Here is a 15,375-nt window from a genome sequence, read left to right as displayed (position 1 = left end):
TGAAGAAAATACAGCGTAAATGATAAATGACTATCGTGGATAACTTTTTCATTTCAACCTATTTGTGACCAATGAGATTATGTACCGGCCCTTCATTTACTAAATTATATCTGAGATATTACTAAACATTTACTAAGTAACTGAAGAACGGACCAACGCGCCAACAATACTGAAAAAAATCTGAAAATCACATATCCAGTATTCATTAAGTTACCGTTTGGTCATTGACAGAAATAGACCGAATCTAACTTCCTTGCATTTGAAATGATTCTTTTTTTTTCATTACTTAAGATTATTTGGCATTTGTTAAATATATATATACATATACAAAATCCTTGTAGTAGAACATGTTGGAAAACTGACTTGGTTAATTTTGTATCTGTGAAGAAGCATTACCATCACTAATAAAATTTGACGACGGTGGTTTCAAAATGTGGTAGTGATTCAAATATAACATTATCTATAACTAAGGGCGCAGCAGCCATGGTTTTCTATAAGCAGGGTTGCCATCTACCCAGAGCCAAAAATAGGCATGAAATCATACACGAGTCTCCCACTTTTTATCAATAGAAGTCGCTTCGAACATGGTTGTACCGTAAATATATACTACTACGTTGTACGCAGCTCTAAAATTGCAAAAAGCTATGGAAAGAGACGAAGTCACTGCCACACGCAATCTCTAAGACAAGGGTCGGCAACTTTTGTCGCTCCCGAGCCAAAGCCAAGTGTTACGAATCTTGGCGGGCCGCACATATTTTTTCAAGAAAGTTAAAAACTGAACGGGTGGCTGATGAACCACATTATTCATACAGATTAGAAATTCAAATTTCGGACTTTAATAGCGAGCGAACACTCCGACAACTCGTTGACTCAAGTCGTCTTATTATACAAAATATTTACAAATAATATTTAATGCGACACTAGGTGACACACTAGATAAAATCAAAATTTTCTAAATGTCTATCACTAATCCTAGTTCTTTGCAAGGAAAATTTTATTTTGGTTAAGTAATTGACCTCTAACCTAAAGTCCTCATACTTTGGTTTCCCACAATGCTTCTTGTGTTTTTATGGTAGTATTGTGGGCACCGATTACTGTTTTCCACCTTTCTCGATGTCGCAATAGCAGTAGTTAATAAAAAAAAATTCTTTTCATGTTCGAAACAGAACTCATGGTTACGCTTACTCTAAATTGCAGTTTGTCCCTAAAAACAGTATTCCTAAAAACTAGCAGCAACTATTGTGTGTGTCACAGTTTGCCTGGAAATACCGCAAACCCCATTGTTGACAGAAAAAGTTCGTCCATCGTTTCCACGCAAGCTTTGTACGCAAAACAAGTATTGGTCATCCACGTTTCTAAGACCAAATAAGCACGCGACTCAAAAATAAGCACTTTACTTAGAAATAAGCACATCGTTACTTTATAAGACGCGGTCTAGAAAATAGGCAAAAATCTTAGAAATAAGCACGGTATGGCAACCCTGTCTATAAGGGAGGGGGTTCAGAATAGAAAATTCCCGAGCAACACTCATCGCTCAATCCATGGCCGACCCGTGAATTTAAAATGTCTTGTCATATCAATTCAATTGTGTTCATCGTTGCTCGCCTTTGAGTTGACTAATATACTACACTACGGCAACCATGGAATACTTTTTTAACCGTCTACTAGCAAGGAATGGATTGAAATCGTATTTTTGAGTTGCTCTTTCAGCACTTAGGATAATCGCAATGTTTCGTTGTTAAGGCAGAGTTTGCAGTTATGAAGCCAATTATATTTGATACTTTCATATCGAATTCGGTCTATGCATAAATGTATCAGTGATTTCTAGATGCAGTGATGAGACAAATATCGACCGACACAGTAAAATGATCAAACTTTCATTGGAGGGTTTAAATATGGGGTCGGCAAACCACATTCGGATTCGGCCCGCGACGCTTCACTGAATTATATTAACAAAACAGCTTTATTGACGAATATATTCCTTACGTGTCAAAATTTGTTTTGAGAAACTAAATTATACTATAACCTAACAAGTATATAATTCACATTCACTCGTTTATTGAGCCTATAATTGATTATAATTAGAGAAATGGCAACAGAACGTAAAAAAGTAGATGCTGAGCGCAAATGGTTTAATGACGCTGAAAATATTCAAATAATCAGTCTTCGCGCACTGCTTGAAATTTCTGGGTGAAAAAATGTGATTCATTGGTCATTCCTTTGGTTTTTAACTTTCTAAAATACGTGCGGCCCGCCAATGACTTGCAACCTTTATTTTGGCCCGCGAACGACAGAAGATTGCCGACCTCTGATTTAGACTTTAGAGCCAGTGAAGTTATACAGTCATTCCAACTCAAATCCTCGACCCACTGCCCTATCTCCCTCCACTTTCCTATCCTCGATCCGCTGCCCTGTCTCCCTCGCCTCGGCCAACTGCTCCACCTCCCTCAACCTTCCTATCCTCGACGCATCGCCCAATCTCCCTTAACCTTCTTATCCTCGACCCACTTTCCTATTTCCCCAACCTTCCCATCCCCTCCGACGTTTTTTTTATCCTCGACACATTGCCCTATCTCCCTCAACTTTTCTACCCTCAATCCCCTGCACTATCTGCTTCAAACTTCCCACCCTCGACCCACTGTCCGACCTCCCTCAACTTACTCATCTTTGACCCACGACGCTATACCACTGAGTACCTAACCTAACGGCGCTAAAATTACGACTCGACCGTCAAAATGAACTTTACCACCTTGCGACCAACTCCCATGTGTTATACTGGTCGAGTATGCCAATGAGATGATTCAATCGTACGTCGACAAAACATGATTGACGGCATTCGTAAATGTAGGCTGGAATCTCAATTGGTAATCAATACCTATAACTAGTGGATTAAAAATGTGCTACTAATTAGGCTACTGATGGCATCGGGCTTGGAGTCATTGTTTTTAAAATTTCAACAGGCCTTTCGATATCGAAATATCTGAGTTCCTTTTCAGAAACTCATTTAATGTCGCCTGTATTTCCGTGCAGGACAAAACGACGAGGAAGTAATCGAATATTTGCACGCTTAGTCTTTTTCAACGAATGTTCTGCCATATCCTTGTTGTATATACAAATTTTTTTTACGTGGCTGAAGAGGCTGAATAGTCAAAAACAGTCAAAAATATAAGTCGCTTAGTGAGTGTAATTCCTTCCAAACTATTTTTAAGACATGAAATGTTTTGTCGTAGCTAGCGTTGCCAACTGCCCTCCAATCCAGCGTGTAGTCCCAAAATTGACCTTATCTTATCTGAAACTTATGAAGCTGCAAAGGACGCAGCTTTTACTATAAAATGTCAAAGAAAAATACTTTATACGAACAGGGGCACTATTGCTCATTTCGGATCGGCATCCTATTGTCACAAGACTCACGACATGGCCAATTATTAAGGGCATAAAACGGCTTGTTAAAATTTAGAAAACTGTCATTCCCAGCAAGAAACCATCAGTAGCCCAATTAGTAACACATTTTTAAACTGTCAATTACGGTTATTGTTTACCATTTGAGATTTCAACCTACATATTATACGAATGCCGTCAATCCTGTTTTGTCGACGTACGATTGAATCATCTCATTGGCATACACGACCAGTTTAACCCATGGAAGTTGGTCGCAAGATAGTAAAGTTCAGTGTGGCGATCGGGTAATAAATAATAGTACTGAATAGTATAGCACCGTAGGTCAAAGATAGGTAGGTTGTAGCAGATAGGGCAGTGGGTCGAGGATAGGTAGGTTGAGGGAGATAGGGCAGTAGGTCGAGAGGGGAAAGGTTCAGGGAGATAGAGTGGTGGTTCGGGGATGCGAAAGTGGGGGGATGGGGCAGTGGGTCGTGGATAGGAAGGTTGAGGGAGATAGGGCAGTGGGTTGAGGATAGGAAAGTTGAGGGAGGTCGGGCAGTGGGTCGAGGATAGATAAGTAGATTGATGTAGGGCAGTGGGTCGAGGACAGTTTTCAAGTGAACGAATAGCTCGCGGAGGTCTAAGTGTCTTTAACGGAGTCCTGAGGGTGCGAACGGAGCATTTTGAAAACCTAAAGTCTACGTAGTGGGATGTAACAATGCGAACAACTAAGTAACGAATGTTTTCTCGACTTTTGATCTCTTGAATTCTTCCTCTTGGATCTACACTCTACCATTGCAAAATTATTGGTTCTTATTTCAAGAATTAGGACTTAGTTATTTGATTAGGACGTATATTTACCAAAACACAACTAAAAACTAACAAACAACACGCGAAAATTTCCAAAACGAGATAATATCCACAACCACGAAAGACTGTCTGAATGGAAAAAGTATCTGAGCGCTTCTGAAACGTTTATTGTTACTTCATTTTTGCAATTATGCTGATTGGAAAATGTTACGACAGTAAATAAGGAAGTGTATACTCGGGGAAACATTCATAATTATAATCAGTGATTTATAAAGTTGTTATACATAAATAAGCTACACAGACGCAATGCTCATATTTATGGAAAATATAAATTGTTTCGCGATCCAGAGCGGGGGGTTTCGCGTCCCAAATTTGGGTCGCGACCCCGTAGTTGCGGACCCCTGCCCTACAGTACGTCTAATTGTTACGTATTTTATGACTAAGATATTACTTCTAATTTTAAGATTAGAGTGACTAAGTTTAAACACGTAATCTATTAACCAAAAGCAGATAGTTTACCCAATATCCTATAGTCCTCTAAGTGTCCCTGTCTAGGCGGCTTTTACCTCTTCTTTCCAGTGGAGGGGTACTGGTACTGGTGTGTGATGAACGACGAGTTGCTTCAGGGTCTATCATAAGTTTTATTGGCGGCCCTTCAATCATATAGGGAGCGGTTGGTGTTGAAAGTGCTAGATTTGTATTATTCGATTAGATACTCCTGTAGCTTCTGTCGGTTTTCCCCATTCGGCGAGTATGGTAACGACGTTGGGATTGGTGGGGGAAGTTTGCGGCGGGGACATGTGCATATTTATATGTCACCATTTTTAGTCCCTGTCAAAGTTTTGTCCGTCATGTTAATTAATGTCATTTCCCTGTTGACTCCGCCAATCTTTGAAAAATTAAACAAGTTCAATGCATGCTTTCCTGCCCAAGAATAGATTGTCCGAGCTGTCGGTAATGTAAATGACCTGACGGGAACGAACTATTTTCCCGTTATCAGTTGTTCCTGAAAATCTTGCAACTAGGGCGCCAAGGATATGTATCCATTTGTTATTGGTCGCAGTCATTGTTGTTGGGGTTTGAAATTCTTTTTAAACCCCAATTTAGCAAAGTCAGATGGCAGTATGTCGATCCTTAATATCAAAAAATAGCTGTGGATCTGACTTGCGTTTTCCCCATCTTTGGCACATATTGGTGGTGGTCCAGAGCCATTCCGTTGGATGAATTCTTGTAAACTGAGCGTAATGAATTGGACATAGAGTTCTCGATGTCATCAGGTTCCTGTGATGGTTTGACCATTTTTGACGATGTTTTGCCTCTACAAACTGATTCAAAATGGTGTAGTTTCAAGCAGTGGTAGCAAGTCTGATTGAAAGCAGGACAGGAACGTTATTTGATTCTCAGTGGAGAACTTTTGCCGTGTAATGTTTCTCCGCAGTAAGTACATGTGGCTTGCATCTTATCGGATGTGGGCTTGACTTTAATGCGCCCCTTTCGATATGAGCTGATGGCGTCTGTGGACTGGGAATCTGTCGCTTGGCAGACTGTCGCTTGGCCACGAATGCGGGCGCCAAAGTTTCTTACTGGTTCGTCTCTGTCTTGTTTCATGTTGGCGAGCTTGACTCTGGCGATCATGGCATTTTCCTTTGATAGCGTTCAGTATGTCTTGTTCTGATTTTCCTGTAAGATTAGGTGAGGTGCTAGTTAGATCTTTGCGCAGTGGATCGTCACAGCATTCCAATAGTTGGAAAATTATGTCTTGGCCAAATATTTTTGTGGCAGCTTTGTAGTCTGTCCATCTTGATTCAAAATATGTCCATTCTTCAGTTGAGCTAGCAGATGTGATGGTTGGACGTTTTACTTTCTCAACTTGGGTTGTGGGTTGTTGAGTTTTTTGTGCGCTGTGTGTGGTAGCGTGTAAATTCAGCAATGCAGCAACACTAGAGGCCTCATCCTCTGTTTCAAATTCACATTCGTTGATTGGGCATCTGATCTTTGGCATCTTGATGTCACAAGGTATCCCACATAGGGTAAATCATAGATAATTATATATCACTATTTGTTTATTAGGCTATCAGTAAATAATGATTTACCCACTATATGAAAAGAAAGTATATGGTGAATAACGAATACCAATAAATATATAAACATAAAGAAATGCACAATGCTACTGATAATCTACTAATAACTTTGTCATTTTTTAGCTCTCATTCTAAAAATAGGTTGGCTCTGGTTTTACTTGCGAAATTCTGTTGACAAGCTGGTATATATAATTGTGATGGATCATGGCTAAGGCAAAGTGCTAAATTTGTTTTCGATTGATATTCATGCTAAAATTTAAAACAAAATGATATTTTGTAATGTGGTTTGATATTTTGATAAAATTATATTTAAGCAGGATCAAAAAACGCCGCTCCCGAAGTATGTGCACCAAGATGGCGCACAACCTGAACCATAACCTGGTACAAATACTATGTTCAGGATGTGCGCTATCTTGGTGCATATACTTCTGGAGCTCTGAAAAAAAAACGGAGGTTGGCAACAGCAAGCGGATGTACTTGATGAATATCCAGCCTGTCAAGTTGAAAATAGTACGACAAATTGACATGTAAAAATAGGAATGATTTAAAACAGAGGAATAAGACTCGGAAGCATGAAAATGTTTTGTGAAACCGTACGTATATGCATAAGCTGCCGGGAGACCATTATGAACGTAGAGGATAAGAGCATGTATATATACTGGAATGAATTTTCTCGAATCATTGACTATACTCTATCGACCGTAAAGAAGATTTCGAATTTTTAAAACTATTAGTATATTTTGCAATAGAAACGTGAATAAAAAGAGAAGTGAGAATCTGTGAATGGCTTGTGTGTAAATCTTGCCAATCCTTCTGACCATTACTTTTTACCGACGGCGTCTATATTAAGAAACGTATAGCAGTCACATCGCATGAACTAAACTGACAACACAATCTTGTCCCAAGCCAAGCTAATTCGTGGCGGGTTCGCTTTACGTAATATCAATACCTTTCGAAATTCTCAAAATACCCAAATCAAAACCTAATTAACAATAAATTTGGTCATAGTAATTATATTTAACGTATTTTTTAGCATTTTTTTTATCAATGGCTAAATTGTCAAATAGTGATATTATCTTACAGGTTACGAGTTAGTCATTATTTTCATTCATATACTGGTGTGATAAAATATATTTAGATAATTATAAAACAACGTAATCAGCGTTATTTTTTAAAATACAATATTCTGAATAATAGCAAACATCGAGGACTGTTGATGAAATTAGTATATATATATATATATATAGATATGTAACTAACATTGATAAATAATAGTTGGTTAGCTCAAATAATGACTTCAGTCAGTTTCTGGACATGTTGAAGGAGAAAATTTTGCAGATATTGCGACATCATGCAAGACGTTAATGAAGGCTGCAACCTGTCACAAAGTTGGATTTGGACTTGGAAAAAATCCACGAATCACCTGATGATCTGAACAAAGTAAAGCACACAAGTTTTTTCGATAAGATTCGGATATCACCAGACCTTGCATATATATATAGCTAAGGCAAAACGAGACTGCGGTTCATGTCCACAATGGGTAGAGAACAAACGTTTGAACTCAATGGAAGGAGTATTTATATTCCGGTATTTGTACTAGTTCATGATGCAACAACAAATACTTCGACTTGGTAATTTAATTTACAATATCTTCCAGTACTTAAAAAGTTTGATATAAGTTTTCATACCTTTGTCGAGTGGACATAACAAAGCCGCAAAATAATTTTCATAGTCAGAAAGAAAAACTATAGCTGCATTGTCTAAAAGGTTGTCTGATTAAAACAAATAGAATTAAATGAGTTTAACTGCAGACCAACAAAAGAATAATAATTTATCTATATATCGAATATTATATTATATATGTACATGTATTAGTAATTTTACCCATATTTGACACCGCTTCATTCGCAAGTCCGTTCATTTCCTCTCCGTGCTCGAGGTGAATAAATTCTGCAAACGTTCAATTTGTGTCAAAAAATTAACAAATGTCTTAAATTAGAAAGAAAATAATAAAAGAGTTTACTAGTACTTTTCATTGTTATGCTAATCAATAACTTTCCACGACGTTTTGAAAGCATTCAATTGGGATACATTTTGTGTACACAACATACCATCGTCTGATTTCTTAATATGATAAGTTCCATCTCCTTCATAGTCAACATGAAATTCAAATTCAACATATCTGGCAAATAAAACGGTGTTACAAAAATTGTCCTTCTATGCAACCTGTTATCTAATTTTATAATTGTGTTTTCGAGAATTTATTGGAAAGCATTATTAATTAGTATGCTATCAGATCCGAGGAAATAGACTCGTAACTCTTGGACGAGTTCTCAGGTAGATTTGGTAATTCAAACAACATATGAAAATGTAGAAGAATCACTATAGGTAAATAATTTATTTTTAATTTTAGCTATTTTCAACAATATTTTACCTTTTGTAACACATTTATACTCTGTAGATTTTGCTTTTTGTTTTCATATATTTACCTGGACCCATTTTCCTTTGAAACAGCTTGGAATCCAGAGTCTGTAGACGTGATATTAGTGAATCAGGCACAAGAGACCTTAGACGTTGTTTCATCAGTCCAGAATACCACGTAGTTTTTGATAACTACAAAATGGGAAAAACCCAAATTACGGTGTTTCCCCGAAAATAAGTCATATAGCCTGAAAATAGGACCTAGCCCAAATTTAAAAATGATTTTAATCCAAGCCCTACCCTTAAAATAAGATCTAGCCGATAGCGTGAAATTTGTTTTGACCTAATCGAAGGCAAGAAATCTCTCTTACACGTTTCAAATAGTTAAACTAAAACGCGTGAGAAAGGAAAAGGTTCAATGAGTAAAATCTTCATTGGAATTTATGAATCTAGTGACTGGCATGACATTCCAGAGGATGATGATATGGTCAATTTTGAATAATGGCAGTTTTTTGTTTAATAAAAACGTGTTATTTTTAAGTAAATGGATATCGGGTTTCATATTTTGTATATTTGAAAATCTCGTAATTTTCTACTTCGTAATTTTGTTTTTGATAAATGGCATCCTCCCATATAAGCCCTAGTGTTATTTTTCGAAAGAAAATTAAAATAAGACCCTGTCTTATATTTGGGAAACACGGTGTATGTTAGCATTGGTTGATTAGAATTTAATACTAGTTACACAAAAATGGTTTTGACTAATAACGGATTGGAAGTAACTGCTTTAATATTAACCTAAAGAGTCATGTTTTTCATTAAAATCAGCAAAAACAAATGGGTTCAACACACTTCTATAATTTAGTCTCAATTTGAGTTGTTATCTTCATCTCCACCGTACCTTTCCAGCATCGATTTCCATGCCCTCTGAAATACAGCTTTTCTGTAACTGACTTGCATTTGTTATCAGTGCAATTGATGACAATAGTATGAGTAATTCAACAATTGAAATCATGCTCATTTTGACCATAAACGCTTCGTGATTTTTCTAATTTACATCTAACAAATAGGAAAACGTGTTGTTCGTATATGGGTTTGCTTTGTATAAAAGTTCATCTGTATTATATGTATCAAACAAAGGTTCTTTAAAACGCCTTATTCAAAACATCTCAACTATATTATCAAAAATTAGAAGTTTATTTCAATGAAACAACCAAAAATTAAATGAACTGTTGTTCACATAGCTGCAATGTGAATGCTGCTATAGTCTATATTCTATTGTGCTGCTTTTATGCCTCCCAAGGCCCTTTTTCATTTCATAGTTCTTGAGTAGAATTTTACTTATTGTTTTTTTCTATCCTTCTATGTTTACTTTACGTCAAAATGAACAGTTTATAATTTGGGTGAAGATTCTCTGAGTCAGAGGACGCACAGGATACACGCAAAAAATCAATTCATGTTGTGACGATACAAATCTGTGGCAGTTCCACATAAAATATCCTGATTCAGTAACATTTGAATGAACTAGTTTGAATGAAATATATTTTATTCGCATTGCTCAAATTTTCTGTATATATGTATATATATATATATATATATATCTATTTGCTGCATTGAGGTTACATATTATTTTTTGCTGCATTTGGGCCACTCGTTTTCTGTGGCCTATAGTGAGCTACTCACAGCGTTAATTTGGGTGGTTTTCAGTGGGAAATGTTTTGACAAAATTTCACGCAAGTAATACAGTTTGTTTAAAATATAGTCGAGTTCGGGAATGAGGAACATTATTGGATATGGTCGTCACAGCAAGGAATAGATATAGTCATTGAATATTTACTCATTGTCCCTCATTAAAATCGTTCACAGCTACCGCTAAATGCTTTGCTTGTAAGGTAAATTAAACCCCGGTTACAATTTGTACGCTGAAAGAGCCAAGAACAGTGGTTTGCATGTTTTAGGGCGTGGCTGAGGCTTGGCGTCTGATAATATTTACAGCATGATATGTTGTTATTTTGGCGTCACAGTTGATCGCTCGCTGAGCGATGTGATATTCATCCGCCGCTGATTTTGATTGCCTGTATCTTCAATTCTCGATGCCCTCACACGAAAGTATAAAAAGTATTTGCGTATATACTGTATATATATATATATATATATATATATATATTGTGTATGTACGTAGGCCAAAGTGTAACCTGAAAATAGCTTCAATAGCGATATTTGAAAGTTGTTCTTAGTGGATTCTAGATAACAGATGACAAAACTTCCATAATTTCATAAATTGGATTGTCTGATATATGTCTTATTGCTGAAAGTTAGGAAGTCGTGAGTTAAGCTTAAAACACATATAAATCAGGGAATTCTCAGTCAAACTTAAAAATTTTTGCATCAGTCGATGTGGGAATTTTGTATTTATATTTTAAGGGAGTGGTTCCAATTAACTATTTGACCTTTGACCTCAAAATAGAAAGTTTGGTCTGTTGCATTTAGATTTTGGTATATTCGGATAGATTTCGACATAAGAAAGCTAAAAATGTCATTATCATTAAAATTTGTTGAATAGTTTTTGAAAAATTTGAATTTGAAATTTATTTTTTTTCATCGTTTTTTGGTCATAACTTTCGATATAAACAATGAAAATGTTAATACCATTCAATTGGTATTTCAGAGACGCATTCAACGATACTTTACTCGATAAGATTGGATTTCTAGAAAAGAAATTGAGAATTTAGAAATTTGCAAATGAAGGGGGTTAGAAAACTAGTTACGCGTATTGAAGGTACTAGGGTTTCATCGATTATCACAATTTTATGCTTTCAATATTGTTTTTTTTTTGTTGCATTCAAATACATTTGACTATAATGAGTGCATTACATGTGCTTTACACCACTTCTAAGCAAAGGAACTAGAAAATATCGATTTATGATGGTGAGGTCTCGCAAACGCAATTTTCGCCATAATTATTAAGTTGTCTTGCGATAATTTATTGTATTAGCAATTGAAAGTATTTATATGAGCAGGATATACCTATACCTAGTATTTTGGTACTTCATACTATTAAATCAAACCATCACCTGAATTATTACCCCTTCCTTAAAAAAATATAGTTAACATATCGGGAACGAGAAGAGGAATTGGTGACGTATGAAAACTCAAATTCCCGCAGAATTAAGTCCAATAGACCGGCCTAGTAAGGCAATAAACTTTTCCTATTTAATGCAATATTTCTTGTTGTGATGACCGTGAGTTTGCATAATTATGTAATTAAAACTGGAGAACAAAGGGAATGAACGTGGAAAAAGAAATAACTTGGCATCTGCATGGGTTAATTGACCTACGGTGTATAAACTGGCCCATAATCCGCATAATGGACGATAAGATAATTGATGAAAACAAAATAAATGAGATGAATTATAGAATCGGGTGAGCTAACAAAATCACAAGTGAGGTTAAAAGCGCACAGATTTCCGATGGAAAGGTATTGTTAAAAGGGTATTACGCGCTCGCTCACCTATTATTCCATATTCTTTCAATTGTGAGTTACCACGTTAAAGATATCTAAAAAAATATACGAAAAAAAAACAGAATGTAAAAACGAGGTAATACAACGGGGACGTAGCCAGGTGGTGTTTTTTTTTGTATTATACATAACAATTTATCATAGGTCGAAAAGCTTTTTATATCCCAGAGAATCCATGAGAACACACGTTTTCCGGCGTTTGGTCGAGCCCGCTAGTTGTTTCGATTTAACATGGCAAATAGAAATTTCAGAACCCCCCTCGAAAATTTCTGAATACTCCCCTGTAACACGATATCAGCATCGACGACATATACATGTCATATTTTTTGCGTCTTATGCAAGTTCAGTAAAAAGTTGTATCTCAGTTGTTATCACTGAAATAATCACTGAAACTGTCTTCTTTTTTGGCATAATATTTTCACCACAATTGTGACTGCAAGTTACCTAAAGAGATTTTTGGCATTGGCTTGCTCGACAATAGGTTAGTATTAATTGTAAAATCGCTTATGTATGACATTGCAGGTAAAGTATCGGTTGAGCAGTCCAGAGGATTATTTAAAATGAGCAAATGCATGTGACACCACAATGCCATTTTCCACGCATACGCATAAAGATGCTGAATGTAACATTCCATAGAATTCTATTTAGGCAACGAGAATCTCCCTCATTGCCCTTACCTCCACATTCTCCGATACCCTTTGGGATTGTACCAGCCATGATTCAAAGGTAATAAACGAGAAAAAATCAATCGGTTTGCAATGTATGCCCTAGCTGTCACTGTAAATTTGCATGTTTGAACATCGTTCCGCAAGATCATTCACTCCTCAACCCATAACGGCAAAAGGACACATGTTGTTTGTGGTGCACCTTGTGACTGTTCTGTCTAACGACCCTCGATTCCAATGCAACCATTTTTTTCATTGTAAGCATTTTATTGCCAAAACGAAACGGACAGTAAGCAAATTTATTAAAAAATTCAAGTAAGCGAGTAGACCTCGTCAAACAATTTAACTTGTCAACGGAATTCGCATACAAAGAGATGGAAAAAATATTGACACAGGTCCGATGTTTGAACATTATTTTACAGAAATACTATAAAATGAAATTACAAATTTATTAATAAAAATAAGTAAGCGAGTAGAACTCGTCACACATAAGTTAATTCGTCAACAAAATTCGCATACAAAGATATGGAAAAAAATTATTGACACAGGTCCAATATTTGGACATGATTTTACAGAAATACTATAAAATGAAATTACAAATTTATTAATAAAAATAAGTAAGCGAGTAGAACTCGTCACACATAAGTTAATTCGTTAACGAAATTCGCATACAAAGATATGGAAAAAAATTATTGACACAGGTCCAATATTTGGACATGATTTTACAGAAATACTATAAAATGAAATTACAAATTTATTAATAAAAATAAGTAAGCGAGTAGAACTCGTCACACATAAGTTAATTCGTCAACGAAATTCGCATACAAAGATATGAAAAAAAATTACTGACACAGGTCCGATGTTTGGACATGATTTTACAAAAATATTATAAAACTAAATTAAGAAATGTTACATAATCGATATAATTTAAGTATTCCACCGGAACATGATATAATAGAGAAGTGGTTTTCAAACGATGGGGGTGGGGAATTGGCGGTCTTTGACAATTTTTGAGGGGGGTATAAAGCTTAATTGAATAAATATGTGAGATTTGAATTTGCCCACCTTATTTTGAATATATATGTTCCATCCACACATGCTGTGAATAAAACATACATACGCCTTACTATCTGTTATTCGTAGCTTATTTTAGCTACAATTATTTTTAAGGTGGGTTGCAAAACTTGAAAATTCTAAAAAGGGGGCTCATCTTAAAAATTTTGAGAACCACTATCATGGAGTGTAAAACGCTTTTTTGTTTTCAGTCATGATACTTGTTTTTCACAACTATCGAAGAGGGTTTTATTCACAGAAAGCTAAGTTCAACAAAAATTATGATGAATGTATATTTATAAAATTAAATACATAAACCTCCCCCACGAATAATCCATTCTGTAATTCTACTGGCAAATCCAAAATTATGTTAGCATTTTAATTAAGTTAATGCTGTCAGTATTTTAATTAGAATAAATGTATTTGCTCAATATTGTATTTTGAGCAAAGAAATCTGTTTTTGGTGCAATCTAATGCTGTCAGCTGTTTTTCTGATAAATTTGCTGCCACTGATGTCTAATTTAAATTTGCAAGCCTTTTCTTAAAGTCCTTTCTGAATTTCTTTCTCTCATTAAATAGCTTTGCATGAATTATTCTCAATTTACTTTTCCTGTCTTTAACGCCTGACAGTATATTCTCCTTTTGGAGAAATTCTTCAATGTCTTTGTAACCTGCATAGCAATTTATAACGCATTAGTCTGAGAATAATGTAAACTGCTCAAGTCCTCGTCATCCAACAAACTTTCTATTTTCTGACTGATATTAACAGACAAAAAGTAAACTTTACCTGGTAAGCTACCGGTATTATTTTCACCAGAAGTGTCTTCAATACAAGACTTGAAATGAGTTAACAAAGCTGCAGTGTCACTGCTTGACCATCTAACATATTGTCGTTTTCTGCGCTTAGTTGAAGTACTTGGCATATCTGAAACCAAATAAATGACACACTCATTAAATGATTTTCTACATGTTAAAGTTTTTAAATTTAGCCCCAACACCAAACTATTTACACTATTTAGCTTTTATACGTAGTTTCATATATTAGTGCACTTTTCAAGACTTGGATAGAAATACTTACCATGACACATCTCAAATTCAGTATTCAATCCCAATCCTGATGGCATACTGTCATCTTCAACACCCGGCGTTTGTGATACTGCAGATGATTCTCCTTCTACACTATTTCCTTCTTCTAAATTTTCAACACCCGGCGTTTGTGATACTGTAGATGATTCTCCTTCTACACTATTTTCTTCTTCTGAATCTTCAACACCCGGCGTTTGTGATACTGCAGATGATTCTCCTTCTACACTATTTCCTTCTTCTAAATCTCCTGTTATGTCTGGCTCTTCCGTCCCTGAATTAAAAAGGTTCATCAATACCAACCCATGATTATAATAACATACCAAATTTCTCACTTTCGACTTGCATGCCATCCAATGATGCAAAG

General features: G+C 35.8%; 1 protein-coding gene and 1 long non-coding RNA gene across 3 annotated transcripts; both read right to left on the bottom strand.

Moving 5' to 3' along the window:
- Positions 1-7,451: 7,451 nt before the first annotated feature.
- On the bottom strand, positions 7,452-9,683 carry LOC144429882 (uncharacterized). Of its 2 annotated transcripts, XR_013479139.1 has the most exons (4): positions 9,589-9,683; positions 8,759-8,882; positions 8,381-8,451; positions 7,452-8,219 (listed from the first exon to the last, which is right to left on the bottom strand). It is a non-coding gene; the product is annotated as an uncharacterized LOC144429882 (long non-coding RNA). The 2 variants fall into 2 exon arrangements; XR_013479140.1 differs by lacking the exons at positions 8,381-8,451; positions 8,759-8,882; positions 9,589-9,683 and having other exon boundaries at positions 7,452-7,700; positions 7,958-8,041; positions 8,154-8,335.
- A 3,458-nt stretch (positions 9,684-13,141) lies between these two features.
- Positions 13,142-15,333, bottom strand: LOC120334077 (uncharacterized). The gene is made up of 3 exons (XM_078117936.1): positions 15,004-15,333; positions 14,713-14,850; positions 13,142-14,596 (listed from the first exon to the last, which is right to left on the bottom strand). The coding sequence occupies exons 1-3, from the start codon at positions 15,299-15,301 to the stop codon at positions 14,442-14,444; spliced, it is 591 nt and encodes a 196-aa protein (XP_077974062.1). The 5' UTR covers positions 15,302-15,333; the 3' UTR covers positions 13,142-14,441.
- Positions 15,334-15,375: the final 42 nt, after the last annotated feature.

This window comes from Styela clava, chromosome 11 (assembly GCF_964204865.1).
Source record: "Styela clava chromosome 11, kaStyClav1.hap1.2, whole genome shotgun sequence".
In the NCBI taxonomy this organism is placed as follows: domain Eukaryota; kingdom Metazoa; phylum Chordata; class Ascidiacea; order Stolidobranchia; family Styelidae; genus Styela; species Styela clava.
The sequence above is the reverse complement of the archived record's forward strand: the minus strand, read 5'-3'. Positions and strand labels throughout refer to the sequence as shown.